This window comes from Anopheles coustani, chromosome 2 (genome assembly GCF_943734705.1).
Source record: "Anopheles coustani chromosome 2, idAnoCousDA_361_x.2, whole genome shotgun sequence".
In the NCBI taxonomy this organism is placed as follows: Eukaryota; Metazoa; Arthropoda; class Insecta; order Diptera; family Culicidae; genus Anopheles; species Anopheles coustani.
The window spans coordinates 27,327,072-27,347,501 of NC_071289.1; the positions used below are offsets into that span (position 1 = coordinate 27,327,072).

Below are 20,430 nucleotides of genomic sequence, written 5' to 3' on the forward strand. Positions count from 1 at the left end.
GTATCGGGGATAAGTTTCCTTAACGCTTATTATACCGGTGCGTCAATTTGATGGTATTTCGGTCTTTATTTTGTAATATCTCTCTAACGGTTTGATATATTAAAGAGCAGAAAAAAAGTTTTCTTAATCTTGACAATTTGTATATTATGCATATTTTAAAAACATGGTGAAATCCCTTATTTCTTAGAGCTAGGTAGGATATACCTATTAATATGCGTGTGTGTCCATTTGGCCTATTTGAATCGTTGTTATCTATTTTCAAACGGAATTTAAGAGGTGTTTGTAGTTTTTCATGTGAAGAAGTTACGACAACCGCCTTTTGATACTTGTAAAATTTCTCCATTATCCTTTCATCTCTCTGCTGAAAGTATTGTCATTAGAAAAACGTTATAAACGGTTTTAGTTCCACCACGTGCGCCAAATTGACGCACACGGTATGATTAGTGTATGCACTTTTGTCGGTACAATTAGCGTCTGTTTAAAATAGGATCAAAATAACCCACAGATATTAATACATTTAAAATTATTCTCCCCCAACCTTCCAATGCTCTTTTATTTCTATGTTACACTCCAACCTGCAACCTTTAACACTATTAACACAAACCCTCGAAAATACGCCCCGTTCGACCGGTTCTGCTCTCCCGCATTTCGTCGGCGTGCGCGCTTTGTCCTCTCGATGACGCTGCCAAAACCCGTCGTTCTTCTGTGCCTCAACTAGCCGCGGGTTGTTAAGATCGAACGTAAGCTTAGCATGCAATCGGTGTCCAATCAGGACGTATGAAAGGAGCACCGACCAGCTGCTGACCAGTCCCGGCTTTTCCGAGATTTTCGTTTCCGTGGGCTCGATTCTCTCATAGCGTTCGGCCGTTTACGCGAAAAGCTCCTTTTTTCCAAGGATGGCGAGCAAAGATGATGATCCGTTGCAAATGGTGGAATGCGAGAAAGCCGAGAAAACAGTGTACGACTGCCATGCCCTCAAACACAACAAGAAACAGACACATACACACACACACTAGTCCCCGCGATATTTCCTGTTCCTACATCCCCTCGCTACCAACCCGTTCCGGTGTTGTGAAAGGCGCAACCAACGGGCGAAACCGGCAGCTGGCAACGGGGGAGTGCCTTCAGGCCTTCGAGAATGTCGCGCAACTGCAGACGTGTTGAGTAAGAGCCAAAGTTTGCAACAATCTTCTTTTGGTGTCCGTTCATTGAGTGTTTTCTTGTTTGTTCACTCGTGGGCTTCATATACATCTATTTTGGTGCCTGTGTGTAAATGGGGGCGCACCGTTTTGTGTATAATTTTCCCATTCAAAGCTATGTGCATCACCTCATCATCACACAAGATGCTACTGCCATCCATCGATCATGTCCACCTTTTTTCATCATCATCATCATCGTTGCCATCGGTAGCAAATGAATGGCAAATGTAGTCCCGAAACTCATACGAATCGTTCATTTCTTTCGCCAAATTTAATTTGTGGCAATCTTCACTTCCATTCGCACAAACGATAAGTTTTCGCTTCTGAGTGTTCTCCGTCCGGTTGCTTGCGCTTATTTCATACAGGTCGCATCACGCATCATCAAACCCACTCTCGTGCTCGCTGTCTTCATGCCGTTGTAGCAAATATCTCGTGTAGTGTAAAATTTCGTTGCTTGAATGCCTTTTTGCTTTCGTTTAATTTTTCCTTCCTTCTGGCGTTAACGTTGTTCATTATTTAAAATATATTCTCTTAAACACTTCTGTATTTATTCCTCCCTTAATATGCTTTACTTACTTTGTTATTGTCCCTTCTTGTGGATTATGTTTTACTTTTATACAATGTACTTCTTGGGTGTTATTTTATTAATGCATAACTCACAAACAACGTTTTCTTTTTTTCGCATGCAGCTAAGTTTTTTTTATACTGGTTTCCGATTGGCACGATTTGGCTATCATATACCTTAAGCTACTAGTAATTTGGCTATTGTCCTGACGTATTTGGTCCGATGAGTGCTGAAGTTTTGACTTTCCGCTTACAAGTAATACCTATTTCAATTGTCTCTCTCTCTCTCTCGTGGGGAATGTCGCTTGCTCGTTAGGCTTCGTTGAAGTCCGTATTTATCGGGTGACAGAAGCAATTTTGGTCTCGTGTTGGAGTGATGTGTTTCGATTTAGTTTGGATCTCCCTTTTGATCGCCACCGGTTAAAATATGCTCCAATGCCACCATCTTCTCACGCCGCCTCCCCCCTCCTAACCGATGTATTCCGCAGTCCGCAAACGGTGATACACCCGACCACGGCAGCACACCACCTCCCACGGCGACCGATGATTCCCTAGACCTAATCACGCTGGACACGACCAACAACTCCAGCTTCGAGCTGGAGGACTTCGATCCGCTCAATGAACGGGCCAAACCGATCGGCGGCCCGAAAGGCGGTGGTGCCGGCGTGACAGTGCATGACACTTCCAGCTCCGCACTAACCACCTCCAGCTATTCTTCGTCTGGCTTGGCCGCCACTGCATCACGCGGGGTCACGGTACCCACCGTTTCGTTTCCCACAAACAGCCTCGGTGTTAATAATCCAGTTTATCCCTACTTCACGCCCCTTTACCAACAAAACGTCTCCCCGCACCGTCATCATTCTGCTTCGCACCAACATCACCATCCGTCGGCACGGCAAGGGACGGGAATCGGCACCGCCGCTGGTGCTGGTACTGGTGCCGGTCCGCGCGCTAGCAACACGTCGGACGACTTCGAGCTGCTGCGAAACTATGGTCTAGATAAGTTCTCCCTGTTGGACGGTGGAAGCACTGCGAGGGCGAATGCACTGCACATGAACGGTGGTAGCACGGGCAGCAAGGGCATTCAGCATCACCATACGGGATCGTTCAATCTTCCCAACCATCAACAGGGTTCCGCGGGACTCAATGGAACGGGGGGAAGCTGTAGCAGCAGCCGGCTCGCCATGTCAACAAGCGCAGTCGCCGGCAGTAGTATTGGGACGGAGCTCCTGGAAAATGCTGCCATCGGTCGGCCCTCGTCTGGGTCGAGACCGTCCTTCAGCAACTGGACCACGTTCGATTGATTAATGATTCACTTTAGGGTCACAGCAATCGTATACGGAAGAGTTGGTATCAGTCGATCGATAACGGAACATTATTAGCTGGCGTACGGAGTAGAATAGAATTAGCGAAAATACACTATGTATCGGAAAAGTCCAAATCAAATCAAACCAATCATCAGCAGTAAAGAAAATAAGAGCGATAAAGTTGAGTCAATGCTTAGGCCATATTATCTTTAGGTCGGTTATCATACAGCATAGTGGAGCCAATTTCCCCCCCTTTGTGTACTACGTAATTTAACGTTTCAGACAGTTTTCCTTGTGTGTTTTCGGTTTGCCAGTTGCTCGAGACGCTATAATTTACAGAGTTCCAATATCAGCAAAAGCGTATCTAAATTAAAAAAAAAATGTTTGGAATAAAGTAGTCTAAAGCGCGATCGTATAACGATTAGAAAAGCAGTGAACAACGTATATTAACGCAAATGCATACTCATACTTGATAGAGCGTGAAGCGAGGCAGTACAGTTATTCGGTGAAAGTAATGCATCAATGGCAATACGCGCGTTATGTGCAAGCGCCAACCAAATAAACAAATCCAATATAAACATGAGTCACAAAAAGCACAAAGAATATTACGCATAATTCGTTCTAGCTAATAACGTGCGTAGTGTGTATAAAAGAATATGTGGGAACGCCAACAAATGAACCAATAACGCTCAAGGATGTACAGTTAATCGATGGTTAAAGATGGCTAACGCATACATCGGTATGGAACCCCGAGAAAACCCCGTATGTATCGTCTTCACGTTAACAGTTAAGCATACGAGGTATTGCGATAATTTTGCTTTTAATTTATCTAAGTTTTTCCATAACAAAAAAGTGTGGAACTACAGCGTACACCAATAAAAACTAGCACAGAGAACTAGATAATCACACTGAATGGTGAAGATACCATTTTGTAGTTGCGTGCAAATCCTCCTACCGAGGATCCGACCGCATTTGCAAGCCACTTTTGTCTCCCGGACCCAACCCCCGATGGGCGTTGATGGCAAATGAACTTTCTACTTCCCCGAGCGTGTAGCGGTTTAAAACGATTATAAATAACCAATTGGAACCAGCAGACGATCAATCGTACTATGATAGATAAACCAAATATTGAACATATATCTAATGGACGGCCGGTTCGCAAACGACCAACCGTATGCCGTAATCAAATTAAGAAAACTGCGCTAAAGTGATAACACGTAAGATTAATAGTCAAAGTGTATGGAGGAAAAGTTAGTGTTTTTTTGTTTGTTTTACAAAATAATTTGCCAATCGAAAGCATGGAAATGCGGAAAACACGGTACGCTGCTCAAACTATGGTATTCTTAAGCGTATGTAATTATTTATGAACCACTGGACACACCGAGTTTGCTCTCTTGACTTTTACTCACATCACGATTCCAAGCCGATTATCGTTGGGTGGTAGATAGTCGCTTGTCGCTTTCTACGCCATATTCGGCTTCGGGATTTTACTTCTCGCGCAAACGAGGTTTTAAAGTTTTTAAATGCTGATAATATGTTACGTTTTATAATCAACTCGGCTAGAGTAAAGAATGACCAATGGGGCGAGGCGAGCAGTGCACATAATAATGGCTCGTGTTTTTTGGTATGCATCTCACTGCATGATGCTGGACGAAACGGGGAATCGGAGGAATGGATATAAATTTTAGCTAAGAAAGGAACGATTGTAATAAAAAAAATTATCAACCTTGCATAATACAACCAAAACCAATCTCGTATCAGGAATGAATGCTCTCCGATGAGAACGGAAATAATAAGCATCAGTTAAATGTGACACATGATATAATCTTGACCCGATGTAAGCCAGAACAAAGCGTAATGTTGTTTTAAGAAACGTTGATATCAATTAATTAAGCGCATAAAATTATCCAAATCAACAAACATATGGAGCAATGCAATTTGAACTCATCACATAAACAACCGGCTTACGGAAAAGGGTAAAACTTTAAAGCAAATCATAAATATCGAGTTGGAGAGTCATAAATTACACCCCGTTGTGCGAAGTTGGCAAGTAGGATGCGTTTATGGAACGGTAAAAAATTATCACTACACTATAACAGACCTTATTGATTTGCATTACCGCTATTTACCCAATTTTACCTTTACATTCTTAAAAAAACATTTGCGAAACCAACCACAACTAATTTTACAAATGGCATTTTGCTCAACACCTCCACAGTTGAGAGGGAGAGGGAGTACGAAAAAGATTATTGAAATGATAGATACGAGGATTCATTTTAAGTCACGAGGCGAGCACAACAGAAGTAACAACAAAAATACAATGTTAAAGCAGTTGGAAAATCGTTTCAGTAGATGCTGTTTCAGAAAGGGGCAGGGCAGGAATTGCATGGGAGCTCAGTGCGACAAAGGTGTTCAATACTTGTTCATGGGATGGCCTAGATGGTAGACAGATACTATATATGAAAAACCTGATGTTGAATGAAGAATAAAAAGACAAAGCATATTAGAAACCAATCATAGTGTTTGGCATCGCGTGGTGCACAATCCGATAGTAAAACTATAATTTTATTTGGAGTATCACTACTTGAAACTGTGACTATTCTAGAATAATCTTCACATGAGTGAAGGTGATTGTATATTTTAAGTACACTGAAATCATCCGTTAGGCCAGAAAATCCGTTCGTTTTCAGGTGTCTTCATTACTATTCGATCTACCGCATGTAGTGATTGATTACAATAAGGTCCTTTATATATAAATAGAACTCTTCTACAGAACAATTTGGCAATGAGGAGTTTCTTTTGGTCGTTTGGCAGATTACAGGGATTTTCAGATGATATCATAACAGCAGCAGCATTATTTCTAACTGCAGCACATGATATCCCAATTGCATTGTTGGTTTTATAACGTGATCATGTTTATTATAACTTTGTCAGTTGAAATCGGAATCGTAGCAGTTGATATTATAGCGCAGTACGCAACTAGCATAGGTTCGGTTTCAACCAGATTCAACCTGATCCGGTTGAAATCCGAGATGAACACTTTTCCGAGCAACACTGCTGAATACAGAACACGAACGATGCATCGAGCAAAGGTGGAGGACAGTGAATCAAAACGAAACTTGTCGACCTAATCGATTTTTGCCTGCGCATTCGCGGTCCGAGGGAGACCTATGCTAGTTGCGAAATACATATCCTGAAACTTCTTGTTGGCAGTCAATTTTTATAGCTTGTCAAGTTATTTCTCAAGAATCGTCTTTGCCGAGGGATACAATATCGACGGTAACTGTGAACCATTTGATCTCAGTCACCATAAACATATGACGATCGCTTCGGACAGCATCTATATCCTCGTTTAGTTCGCAAATAGATTAAATAGTAAGTTGTTATTATAATGGCGACCAGCAAACAGGTCAAAACAATTTCTTCAACGAAATGATCCTCTTCGTCCCGATCAGCGTTTACCATACCGACCACACTTATCTGGCGAGCCCTTCGACATAGTATATTGTTGTACATTGTCAGACGCACCATCTGCTGGTTCTTGTAGACGGACGGTTGGGTACAACGAAGTTCTGGAAAGAGTGTATGCAACTCTCGATGGGGTAACATTGGCCGGATCACCCCATCCAAAAACCATTGCATTGAGCAGTCACAGTTGAAGGGATTGCCTTGAAGGTTCACTCCTAGCTCGATCCTGTCCCAGTGGACCATGTTGTTGGGAACTTTCGTTAGTCCGTTGTAGCTTAAATCGAGCTGTAATATGAAGAATGAATGATTCAATAGTTGTTTTATTAGCACTCAATTGGAACGGTTTTTGTTGCAACTTACTTTATTAAGTCGCTCCAATTTTGTGAAAGACCCTCCTTCAATATGAGTCAATTTTGGACATGTGTTTATTTCTATTTCCGTTAAATTAACTGCAGAAAAACAATATGTATACAAAAACTGTTCAGTATAAACTACTTCAATGTGAGTCAATTTTGAACATGCGTTTATTTCAATTTCCGTTAAATTAATAGCAGAAAAACAATATGTATAGGGTAAGTGCACCCATAGTGGAGCTAGTACCAATAGTGGTTGTAGTGGAATAAAATCCTAGCTCTACGCCGATATATATACAATGAAGTTATTTGTTCTTCTATGAAATGTTCTTTGATCTTCTGCGGAGTGTTCAAAAGATGAACCATCCCATTCCGTAATACAGAAGCGCCAAAATTCATATTTTTTAAACAGGTTGTCACAACATGCTACATTCCTTAAGAATCTATAACGAATATCATGATTTTCTTAAGGCTATAAATCACTACAAAATCATTAAAACCATATTATTTCGCTACTTACATACTCCAATATAATTGATTTACATGAACTTAGTGCATTTTAGCATAATTTTATTATATGTTTATAGTTTTCACCATAGAGCCACTATAGGCACAAAAACCAGAGTTGTTCCTATAGTAGCCATAGATTTTTTCACAAGTAACACACAAAAGAAAGGAACGAGTATATTTTAGTTTTATTCCGTTTTTGGTCAATATAATCAGGTAAATGTAGTGATTTTATTCTGTTTCTACAAAATAAACAAAGCGGAACTGGAGGGAATCGAAAAAGCAAGACTTAGACGGCGAAAACAGGCTCAGCAGAAAGAGCAGAGGAAAGAAAAGACAAAGCAGGCGAAGGATACACTATAAAGCATATACTATGGTATTAGCTGTAATATTCAAAGCATTTTTTATGAATTAAAATTGGACATATTTCGGTAAAACAATACAGTCTTTTCAATGACAACGCATTGGTCAAGGAGTATTTTACCGTTCTGTTTGAAATATGCTTCAAAAATAAGTTATAGGCAAAATATATTCAAGTTTTTCGTACTACCACCACTATAGGAACACGATACCACAACTATAGGAACCATACCACCATAATAGGAGCAACCGACTAGGAAGAAAAATACTCTTTTTTTCGTGTATTTTGTATAGTTTACGGTGAAAATAGATGTTTTTCTGAAGAAAAGTCATGTTTCGATCATAATTGATTCAAATATGTAGAATATTGTGTTCTTAACACTCATAAATTACACCTAATTGGTATTTACAGTACTAAGTGCACCACTATTGGTACAGTTACCCTACAAAAACTGTTAAGTATATACTCTTTTCAAAAGTTCATATTTACCCATTTTATAGAAAGTGTCTTGTTTAATGACTTGCAGTAGAGGCATTTGACTGAATCTTAGCTTCTTCATAGGCAGTTCGTCCTCCAACGAGGTCCAGTCAGGCACTGTTTTAAAGTAGTTTCCTGAAAGATCCAGCTCTTCTAGAGCCGGAAAGCATCCGACACAAAAGTTCGTTAATTGGTTGTGTGATAGGTGTAATGTTCGCACTCCGATTGCCGTTTTGGTGGAGTTTAAATAATTCGATCGGATACCCAGATGCGTAAGTGTATCCGGCACTGAATCGAAAGGCCAATCGCCCAGTTGGTTGTTGTTCAGTGCGCAATATTGTAAATTTCTTGGCAAAATCAAAGGGCCACCTGTACGTTTGATTCTGTTATCTGATAACTCGACCCACTCCAATTTTTCTAGTTTAACTAGTTGGTTCGTAACGTGCTCGAGACGGTTGTAGGAAAGATTGAGGCGTTTCAAATTTCTCCACGTTAGATCCTTAAAGCCTTCGAGCGTAGAAATCAAGTTGTTCGAGAGGTCCAAGTTTTGGAGTACGTTGTCGAAGAAAAAAAATGCTGCAAGAAAGTGAAAATGTCCATTATTGCGTTTCATTTATTATAGTTTCGTATCCCTATTAGTTTCAAAAGCATTGTTTTGTAATCAGTTATGATTACTTGAATCTATCATAGGTATTATTATTTTAATTTATATTTCTTACCATGTTCTATAGATTCAATCGTATTGGCGCGTAACGAAAGACTTTCCAAGCGTCTAAAATTTCCAAACGCGTTTCGCTGAACATTTTGAATTTCATGTTCTTCTAACTTAAGACTGAAAACGGAGGGGTGGCCGCCTAGACTGTAAATACCTTAAAATTAGTCGGATTTTGGCCAGTACATGATTGAATTGACTGTTTCAAAACACTTACGAATCGATTTGCGTAATATCGAGTCCGTTGAATATCACTTCAACTAACGTGTCCCCTTCATCACTTAAATCGTTGAGCGCTGTCCAATTCCATGTACGGAAGTCAAACCCGGTCTCATATGGTGGGTTTTGTTTCCATATGGTTTCATTGTATTGGATAATTGTATACAAACGGCCGTTAACTTCGGTTAAATTTGCTACACATTGCAGATAATTACAGACGTTCGCGGATACTTGTTCACTGGGCACTAATGTTGGTAATAGACATGAAAATAATAGCACATGCCCGGGGTGTAGGATCATTATTACTTCATATATTTTTGGCAAGAAAGATGTATGGATCTTTACAGCAAACTACATCGAACCAGCACCACTATAAATCGATCGAAATGCCCGTTAGAGCTGACAGTCACGAAAGAACTGTTACGCCATTGCGAAGTCAGTCAGTCTATCTCGCTAAGCAAACATTGATAATGCGGTTTATATGAAAAAAGGCGTTCCGCGCCTTATCGAAGAGCTGTGTGAGGTCAGAGAATAACGGACGTTTTTAAAGAAAGAATAATCATAACTGAACCCTGAAGTTCAGCGGCACATACTCGTACGCAGATGATAAAGTAAGAACTCTAACAACCGATGCTCGCGATGTTGGGGCTTGTCAGAATATGGTTTTGCTTGTTATGTTTGCCATCGGATCGACGCTCAAGGGTGCTAAAATTGTACAAAATTGTGTTATCATAGTAGCGATAAAAACCAGATATGTTACTCGTTTTTTTTTTTTAATTTGTATGACATCGCTATCGATAACGCTCACAAAGTAAAGATTAAACGTTTCGTGGAAACCACCCTTTCGTGCCAACCGGAGTTTCGACATGATGTTAACTGTTCAATCAGCAGCTGACTAGTAGCGTGTCCATCAGCAGATGTCGGGATGTAACAGCCTAGATCAATAGGAGTGTCAGCTGTATGTGTTTTTAAGAATTTTATATCGGACAAAGTATTTTTTAAATTATTATACAGATGAACAACGTTGCGTCCACTGAATGCACACGCCTTGTTCGGTACTTTCTTCCAATGAACTACTGTCTTTGGATACTTTCTGAATTTTATTGTAATTCAGATAAGTTCTTTCCAGCTGGATATTGTATTTACTGTGCAACTATTTGAGATGTTTTGCTGATAAGATAATATTTTTTTCTAGTCACACTCATGCTTCTGTGGTTTTATTGGTACCTTCAGTAGTTTTTCTTTTTAATCGTGCAATCGTTGGGTGTGCAACCAACGGCTATGACTTAAATACAAAGTTACAAATAAGATCTAACAACACGATTTTTTTGGAAAGCTTATGGAAAACCAATTGCTGATCACAAGTAATTGGGCACAAGGAAATGATTTATTTTTCATTGATTGACCAAGCAAATGTTCAACTAAAGTTTGTAAGAACCTGATTATCGATAGTTCAAAGTGGGATTGAAAATCTCATAGCTAATATAATATCAAGATTTCCGTTAAGGATTGGGAATGACAGTTAAAAAAGTTTTGTTATATAGTTAAACCATTACACAAATTGTTGGAGAGAACTCAATTTAAATTTAAAACTATATGGTCATATGCAATTTGCTTTTAAATCAAATTTATTATATGCCTTTCTATCTATATTCTTGGGAAGTTGGACAATTGTATCATCATGCATATTTGAGCGCCTAAGTTCATTGATCGAAGATCAAGAAAATAGAATACGATTTAGCTATAATGATTCATTTATTATTCAAGACTCGTGGCCTATCAATTATGATTCTACTTTAATTGATCGGTTTCACCGCTTCCGCGCCTACCAAACTTTTGATTTTCGCCACCTGATTTTGATCGAGTGCAAAGGAGCTGAAAATGTGCCGCCCTAGCTCAGCACTTTCCGGGTAACCGTTCTCGCTACAGTACTGCAGGCACTGAATCGCCATCGAGGGCGTCCGGTTGCTTATGCAAAGGTTGATAAACTCTCCCAATCCATCAACACGTGCCTCGCCGATTACCGAGTTCTGGTCCTTGCTAAGCTTCGTGAAGATTCCCATCGCTTTCTCATAGTCGTTGGCACGCGCACACAGCAACAGAATATCGCCCAGCATCGGCCCGGATAGTCCGGACGAGGTGGCCCGCGGAGCGGCGGCTCGTTCTTCCATGCGCGAATAAAGATCCCAGCCAATGTTGGCGAAGCGCTGCACCAGATCGGCATGCCTGGGCTCGTCGGCCACCGGTTGGTTGGAGACCATAATGTGAAGCAGAAGGTTGACTAGATTTTCGCGTCCGGTATGATCGAACTGAACCATATGGGACCACAGCAGCGGCACGTGCTCGATGGCGGTGTTCATTTCGACCGACTTGAGAATGTCCTCCATTACCGACGGTTCCGGAATGTACACGTTTGGTACGAGTAGGTGGTATGTTTCCAGGAAGCTTTCCAACGGTTCTGTCGTGGCAAGCAGAGTGAAGTAATGTCGGTAGTAGATTGACTCCTTGTACGAGTCTCCGATTAGGTTATAGTTATCGCCATGATGAAGCAACTGGTTGACCCGCTTCGCCAACTCCTTGTCGTGCAGATGGTTCCGGCATACGTCCATGGCCGTCACAAAAAAGAAGGTATCCTTTGGGTCCTGTATGTTGAACGCTTTACCCTCAACCTCGTTCATGATGTCGTGCAGCACGTGGCTAACGGGTCCACGCTCCCGGCAAAAGATGACCAGCATGTAATACCAGCTGGCGAGTGACGGTTCGATGCCGAGTTTTTTAAACTCTGCCAGCGTCTTCAACGCGTACGTTCGCGGATGGTTGTACCCGCCGATGGTGGTGATGGTCTGCAGGATACCATTCAAAGTTCCCAGATTCGGTCGGAGGCCCTGCTGTTTCATTGCGGTCAGCACTTCGCACACGAGATCCCACCGTTTGTCGTAGCTTTCCTTCAGGAACGATGCTATGTGTAGTAAGCTATTGAACGTATTCGTATCCAGTTCGATGCCCTTTTCGACCGTTTCCTGGTACAAAGCCCACGCTTTCTCGACCTGGAAGTAACGGGCCATCCCGCGGATCATAGCACAGTAGTGTTCGGAACGTTTTTCTCCGAGACCGTGGAAAATTTCCTCCGCCAGTTCAAAGTCTTTCCACGTTTTTCTTTGCCTTTCACGTCCGACCGTGCCCTGTCGGAACCAGCGCTCTTCGATGAACTGTTCCGGGAGCGTGTCCTCGTGGTTGTAGAAGCACAGCAACTCCAGCATCTGTTGCTTCAGCTCGTCACTCACCTCTATGCCGTTCTTCTTCAGCAGATTGTACACCAGAATTGCGTCCTTCACCTCCACGCTGTCGATTAATTTCTGCAGATCGGTCGTTTCCACCTGGCTTTCCTCGGTGTACAGCATCGTGGGTACAAATGCCTGAATCGGTGGGTCGGCCTCCTGGTGCTGGAATAGTTTCGCGTTTTCCTGCCGTATCCAGTGGGCAGCCTTCCGGCCGGCCTCCTGTGCCAGCGCGAACGTTTTCTTGTTCGCATTAGACGTCGGTATTAGGTACGGATCGTCGTGGTACTTGTAGTGCGGTGCCGTTGGATCATAGCCAACGGTAGCGGAGAGGGCCATCAGGATGTCGGTTGGACTTCGTTCGATTCGGGTCGGTATGATAATCTTTTCCTTCGGAACATTGGATTCAGCTGCCGGTTGCCGTTGGGTCGTACTCGTTGTTGTGCTTTTCGATGCCGTTAAAACGCGGTTAAATGCAAGAGAACGATCGCACGTATGCAACCGTAATCGGTTTAACGTTCTGCACAAGTTATGCATGTTGTTTAAGATACTTTCAGCGATATTTTAATCAATAACTTTATTTTAGTTTCCCCGGTATTTTGGTGCTAAACAAAACAACACCATGTTATGTCATGCGATTTGACTTTTCCACGGAACTAGCGGTGGCAGCATTGGGATTCGTAAGACTCGCTCCCTTGACGGAAGCTAACGGATTGGATCCCATATGGTGGATTCAAATCTGATTTGATCCTTTTCGGGTGTGATTCGATTTGATTTAATACTGACTTGAATAGATTGAGACTTGCTTCAAATGTAAATGAACTTGATGTGGCTCGAATCAGACACGAGGTAAGTCGAATTACATCAACACGTTACGAGTTGATGATGAGATGATTTCAGTTTACTCGATTCGAACGTTGCATAGAATGGCAGCTCACAATGTAAATATATGGCAAGTTTTTTTGTGTTCAAGGAAAATGCGTGTTATTAGTTTATTGATTGGTTGCGGATTCGGATTTAGATATTCTCATCACTAGATTTAATTTGAACGAAGCTTTGTTCCAAAAGTAGCAAGCACCTTGGTCAGAATTTAAAATAATGCCCGGTTGACAGAAATTGACATTGTTGCTGGTACTATCCCACTAGTCAATTTAGCCGTTACCATACAAGTTTTCCCACCCCCGATCCCTCTTGGCCCATACTTCGGTCTTTGCACACAAGTTGTCGAGCATGCTATCTCTTTTTAGCGTGTAGCTCATCATCGTCTGTCCCGCTCATCTGTATAAATCAACGTTCTGTCGGATCCAGCCCGGGTGGTATAAACATAACTTCCCGTGTCTGGACACAACGATTCAAAAATTTGTCTGTGTTAGTGGAACCGTGTGTGGAAAGAAGGTCAGTGAAAAAATGACAAGTTCGAGAAGCCGCAGTCTCAGGTAGATTATTAAAGTTAGTGCGTCGCAGGCTCGCTGTTTCGCACTGCCTCCGCGAATATTGCGGTTCACCCATTTTTTAAAACTAATATGGACTGTTTCGTCCTCCAACCGCTCTTCCAGGCAATTCATCGCCTCGAAGCTCTCCAACGTTGAAAATGAGGTAACCACTGGCTTTGAATCACTAGCAGTAACGGATGCACTGGCGTTATGGATTGCCATGAGTTTATCCATCATTTCGGTAAGCTTATCCATTTTTTCATGTAGCTCTTCAACCTTCGTAGTAACAATGTCCCATTGTACTTTTAGCTGCGCCATGCTCCTGCGTATCGAAAGAAATTCTTTTGCAAAGTCTGGCACCGGATTATTCGGAATGATCTCTTTTTTTAGTGAAGCCATCTGAAATTTGGGTATGTATAATTGTAAACATTACATTGTATTATTTTTAATGGTCAACTTATGCAAAGTGAGGAAATCTTACCTTTCTTCAGTAGGAGCTAAAAACTGTACGTAAGCAAATTGCGATTGCGTTATAAATAAATAAAAATTCGATGGAATTTTAACTTTGACATTCGTGTTTTGTGGCGCCAACCGAAAGAAAATATCTATCACTACTACATACATAAATTCCATGGTCCTCACCAACACATGCATAGATCTGGGCTGTACGTTCTCACTAACACACGCTCATAACCCCGTGGCTCAAACTCCTCAAAACTCCTCAAAACTCCTCAATTTTGTATGGGCAAAATCGAGGTGACACAAAATTAGGAGTTAGCATGCAAGTTTTTGCCTAGTGGGATGTAGTTCCAGCAAGAGTCCCAGCAACCTGCCATGGAAAAACTTGCTGGCACTACATGACAGCTGCAAAAAATTTGAATTTTTGTCAACCGGGTGGCTAAAATAACCAATTTTAAAGATTTTTTTGTGCTGAACGGTCCCTTTGAGACAAACATTTTTGCACATAAAAGGTTTATCCGTACTACTTGGTCTTTTCTGAAAACATTAATTGTATGAGAAAACGACATATAAACCTTGGTCGCTCATGGCTCATCACTACACGACTGAGCTACTTTTCAAATTAGCAAAGAAAAACTGTTAACAAATTATTGAGTATCCGAATTAGAATTTAAATGGTATTCTGTTGGTAATTTGAACTTAATTACACTTAAAAGAATAATGAAGTAAATTGGTTTATTTTACTATCATTGGATTTTTCTATTCAATTCTTAAAACTGAAAACCTAAATTCAGAAGCCTCAATGTTCTTGTGATTCATTCATAATGCGCTACTAAAAGATACTACGCACCGAAATTTCACCGGCCGGCAACAAATACTTTGCCCCTCAAATCATGTGCTCCAATCAACGGCGTCACACGACAGCAGCCCTTAATATGGCCCATGGATTCAATTCAAAGCGCAAGGCGGGCTCGGCAATAATATTGATTCACATCAAATGCTTTTCAAGTTGCTATTGTGCATTGCACTGTTCGATGCTATAAATATATTATTTACCTCACCATTAATGTTCACCGCTTAGCGCCCCAATGTTAATTGGTCGCTGGGTGACCGGGTGAGGGTCTGCACGGTGGCTTTGAGTTTCGATAAAGCGCCCATAGATGAAGACGACCATCGGTACAACTCGTTCGGTTCAGTTGTTAATCAGCGTTGAATCTTAACAGACACTTGTCCAGTTCCAAAATCAAGCTTGTGAAATACTTAATAGTTTAGACTACTTAAAGGATTCTCTTCTTCAAAAAAGTAAAGGTTTTAGTTCACGGCAATGTCCGAAACGCAAGTAAGTCCACGCGGCTCCTCCGGTTGGTTTGAGTTAGCACAAGTATTTTGATCAGTTTTTGGTGCCCCTCCACTATCCAACAGTTCGTGTGCGAACTGTGCCAACAGCACTACTCCACCTTCGAGATCCTGATGACGCACAACCGCCTTAAGCACTACCATACCATAAAGTTCGGCTGCGGCTACTGCAACGAAACGTTCCGCAGCGAGGACGACCTATACTGCCACTTCGTCCTGACGCACCACATCGATCCGTGCGGGAATCCGACGTCGGGTGAACGGGTTCACCGCCGTTCTCACACCAACAGTGAGGCTTCGGACGAGTACGAGGATCAACCGTGTGGACAGATGCGGCTGATCAGTGAAAGTGATGATGGTTCGCTGGTCGAGAGCAGTAGTGCCGAGGGTGAGTTTGATGAGGATGAAGATTGTGCTAGCAGTGACGAGGAAAGTGACCCGGAGCTGAACTACAACGAGCTGTACATGAGACGCAAACGGAGCGCCATGACACAGGAGGAAATCTCCGAGCTAACGGACGTGTTTAAGAAGACGGTTCAGGCAACCTACACGACAAAGTTCCGGTTCTAGCGGCACAGGACCTCGTCGCATTTGAAATGTGGCGTTAAATGGTGATGGACGAACTCTGTCCACCATCTAACCACGTGTACATATGCTTACCTTCCTTAGACCACGCTGGTTTGGAGCTGGTTTCCGGCAGTTACGCCTCAAGAAACGTCACCGCGTCGAACCACGTGAAGCAATTAGCGTAGGATGTTTCGCAACCGGGTTGAACTGTTGAACTCGATTGCCGAAACCGATCCCAATTCCCTCCGGTATCTGGAGACTTCTTAGCATGTACGAACTCTTAGCGCTTAGAGTAGTGTAACCGCTCGTCACATCTCCCATCATGTCCCGGCCCGGGTCTCCGGCCTTCCGACAATTGACCGTGCAAACAGAGGACGCGAACCGCGAACGAGCTCGTTAATGGGTTTGGTGGAATCATTTTCGCAAATATTATGACTGCCATTTGCTGTTCCGTGTGTCAAGTCTTTAGCACGCGGGCCCTTCGCAAGGTGATTGGGACAGCTTCGGGGAGGGGTCAGCATTGTTCGACCGTTGCATTTATCGTCCCAGTTGCCGTGCGCCGGCTTGATTCTTCTTCGCCCGATGACAAGGGAGTGTGAAAACACACCGGCTCTCCGTCCCGAGAGGCCGCATTTTCGGTGACGATATCCTCCGCGCGGGCTCCGCGAGCTCGAGGCGGTGATAATTGTAAAGGTGACGAAATGGAATGCCTTTCGAGACGATCGAAATGGGGCGAAAGATGGTCGTGAATGGAGTGTTAATGGGTGCTGTTTTTATTTGAAACACATTGCATTGGGAAGAGGAAGAACCGGCCGGGTGGAAAAATAATCTCAGCAAATAAAGAAATGGAAAAGCAAACGAAATAAAATAGTGTTAAAGAAACTGCTGGTACTTGGGAACTTACTTGCCTTCCGAAACGATCCGAACAGCAGCAGGGAGGTGCTACCAAAGAAGTCGCCGTGGAAAACCTGTACAAATGACCTCCGGAAAGTTCGCGTTCGGGTTGCGACGTGTAATTATGGCGGCGTAATGTTAATGATAATGCATCCCAAGAAGCCCTCCACAAATGGGGGAAACGATTCGCAAAAGAGGAAGAAAAAAAAGAAGCCAAATCCTTCATCATTCCAAAGGCGGGGTGAAAATCGGTCACGAAATCAGGACCGACCGGGTGCGGTGGGGGGAGGAAGGCCAGCATCCGGTCGCGCATTGGGAAGGTTATGGGCGTCGTATGCTTTATGTGCTGCTGATAAAAGACCATTTGGAACCGGTGGTTCGTGGTTCGGGTTTCAATGATCGGCCAAGTGTAGAACGGAGAAGGAAAAAAAAAATACCATCTTAAAGGGAATAACATAAATTCCATACCGGGGCTTACATTTATTTACTTTTTTGTTGTTTCACTCACTTTCATCCACAACCGTGGCGGTGACGACCGTGAGCTTATTTTTACTTCTGGTCATTTTATTTTCCCCACCTCGGTGGAATACAGACAACGATCGTTATTAGTCGTAAACGTATACGCTGAACACCGGATGGATGGATGGATGGATGGATGCCTGGTAGTCATTAGGATGGTTTTTACTACGACCTACGCGCACGTAGGAACTGGTTTGGCAATAAAAAATACGCTCATATTTTTAACGTACGTGCAAGATGAAAGGTTGTTCAGTATTTTGAGTTATAACCGTTTGAACCGCGTGTTCAGGCTCGTCGATGCTGTCCGTTAGGAAAATGATTACTTTCTTTAAAAACATCAAACATTTAGAAGACTTTTACCTTGCACATTTCCCGCATTGCCCTTTTAAACTCAATAACTGATGGACGACCTGACCGGAGTTGATTAACATTCCTTTGCCGTACGCACTTGGCGAATCCTTTGGCTTCTTCTCCGTGAGTTTCTCGCTGTTTAAGATTTTTCTGCCGCTACAGTCGTCAACACGCAATCACGTGCCGATGGCCACCGCCGGAGCGTGTCAAACAGTCGTAAACATTACGGCCGAAATTACAGCCGTTAATATTACAGAATGTCAGCAACTGGTGGGCAATTTTCCTATTACAAGCAATTAAGATTGCACGCTCGGTGTTGGGAAAATGCTGTCGAAGGAAGCGAGTTGGTAAACGAGCTTTTATTTCGGAATTGTCATTACGACAAATGGCTATTTTGCTTGCTTCAAATAATTGCTTGAATGCATCATGTTCCTTAGGAAAAATAATTGTTGCAATAAAATCCGTTCCATTAAATTTAGAAAAGATGTGAGAATGTATAAAATTCGATTTTATCTTTCAGCCATCAGTATAGCTTCTTGTTGTTACCGTTGGTGGTACCTTCGTAAGACAACACTTTCACCCAAACATTATTTCATGGAACATTGTAGCAAATAATTCCCAAAATTCCCCTTTCCTTGGGAAAACACATTTTCGCCCGGCGAAGCGATTGATTTTCGCTCGATCACTCGATTGTTTGCCCGGAAGGCAAAATCAGCGAGGGGTGTTTGCTTTTCTTCAACCGACATAAATCAATCATTTCTCGGCGGCCCCGGGCCAAGATTATCCCTTGGTACGGGGATTAACGTTCGAGTGGCGCATTAGTGGCGCGTGAAAAAACCGCTCTTCGAAAATTCGCTGAGTGAGCAAAAAACGGTGAAAAATATTGATTTTGGTCGTTGGCCACTTTCGAAAATCGTTCGGAAATAATGCGCACCTGAAGCTCGTGCGCGGGGATGATGTGTTTTCTCCGGTAGTTTGTTGGTCGTGGAAGATGATCAGCGTGAGTAGTGCTTTCGTAAAACTGATGTCTTTTTTCAATTCCCTACGGAATAGCTTCATTTATCTCAAATGTTCTGCCGCCGCAGATGGCATTGACAAGAAATCTCTCGTTCCCAAAATCCCCTCCCGGGGGTTTGCGATAGCGGACTTCAACTCGGGTGGGATTTAAGCAATCCACTCACGAATAGACACGCGGAATCGAAGTAAAACACAACCACGCACAACAGCCATAAACACAATACAACTGGCAACCGGCGGTGAAACGCATTTTTACGGCAGTTTTCCCGTCGACCCGGTGGAGCTGACGAAATAAATCGGGTATAATCTCCACGCCGGGTGTAACAAAAAAACAAAAACAGCGACACGCCACGCACCGTTTCGATTCCGTGTGAAAATCAAATAAACCATTAAAGTTTAATTATCAAGAAATTGTTTACGATCGGCCGGCACAGTGTGCCACCATCTTGCGCTTCTTGCGCCGGTCGGAGGCTGTTATCTTTGCCTCTAGCATAAGACACACGTGCACCTTGGCCCCGGGGTTTGGTAATAAAATGTAATCGATTACATCGAAGCCGAGCGTTCGTTGCGTTTCATGACCATCCTCAACGTCGCCGAGCTTTCGGGAGGGAATAATATGGAGCGAAAGAAGGAAAGACGCAAGACGCAGCGAATCGTGGCTTGGTACAAAAAAGGAATCCCCAGGATGGTGGCCCTGAGATCGCTACAGTACAGGGCTCAATACTTTTTCGTTTGCTTTGGTTTATTTCTTCCACGCCAGTCCTTCATCACCGACCGGAGCAATTGCGTGCGATTTCTCAATCACCACCAGCGACAGTGTTGGGCGGATGAATTTGGAAGTTGTTATGGAAAATAATTACTCCCAGCGCCGGTAGTTATAAGGTTCGAAGTTCGGTTTGCCTGTTTTTTTTTCTTTTGCACTTCTCCTTTTTTGTGCGAAAAAACGAATGAGGTGGACTGGTGGAAGCGGAGTGAATAAATTATCGATCACAATTAAGACTTCTTGTTGAGTTGATTTTCGGTGCATCAGAAAGTGAACTGAACTTCAGGACTGAAGGGACAAAAAGTTGTCGTCTTTACTTTACGGCTGTCGGAATTAATTAGCTGTTTTATTACGAAATGGATGTTTGTGTTTTCGCTGTCATAAGAATTATTTTTTTATTTCCTAAACAAACAAATTATTCCTTGTAGAACTCATAAGTCTTACAGCTCCTATGTTATGACTAGATAACAAATCGTCTAGTCATTCCAATATAAACATCGTCTGTCAATAGAACAAGCGCTTTTACATAAGTTCGTTGAACAGATTAATTAAAACCTTATAATTAAAAGTAATTTTGTGCAGCTTCGCTTGTACTCCTCTAAGGATGGATATCATTTCCCGGCCGT

General features: G+C 42.6%; 3 protein-coding genes across 6 annotated transcripts in view; 2 read left to right on the top strand and 1 right to left on the bottom strand.

Moving 5' to 3' along the window:
* Positions 1-20,430, top strand: part of LOC131267522 (DENN domain-containing protein 1A) — an 89,380-nt gene that overhangs the window by 15,224 nt on the left and 53,726 nt on the right. For 3 of the 4 annotated variants that reach the window (XM_058270422.1, XM_058270421.1, XM_058270423.1), the window contains one exon: positions 2,252-5,287. The exons of the other annotated variant lie outside the window; for it this stretch is intronic. In XM_058270422.1, the coding sequence (XP_058126405.1) occupies positions 2,252-3,067 (816 nt within the window). In that variant the 3' untranslated portion in view covers positions 3,068-5,287. Of the gene's footprint in view, positions 1-2,251; positions 5,288-20,430 lie in introns of those variants that run through there. 4 annotated transcript variants of the gene reach the window in all.
* LOC131267526 (small ribosomal subunit protein mS39) lies at positions 10,910-13,040 on the bottom strand. The gene has a single exon (XM_058270429.1). It carries the CDS (start codon positions 12,980-12,982, stop codon positions 10,964-10,966), a length of 2,019 nt encoding a protein of 672 aa, XP_058126412.1. The 5' UTR covers positions 12,983-13,040; the 3' UTR covers positions 10,910-10,963.
* Positions 15,662-16,263, top strand: LOC131267217 (uncharacterized). The gene is made up of 2 exons (XM_058270026.1): positions 15,662-15,676; positions 15,760-16,263. The coding sequence occupies exons 1-2, from the start codon at positions 15,662-15,664 to the stop codon at positions 16,261-16,263; spliced, it is 519 nt and encodes a 172-aa protein (XP_058126009.1).

Coding starts and splice junctions, on each gene's coding strand:
- LOC131267526 (XM_058270429.1), bottom strand. CDS start 12,982: ATGCATAACTTGTGCAGAACGTTAAACCGATTACGGTTGCATACGTGC.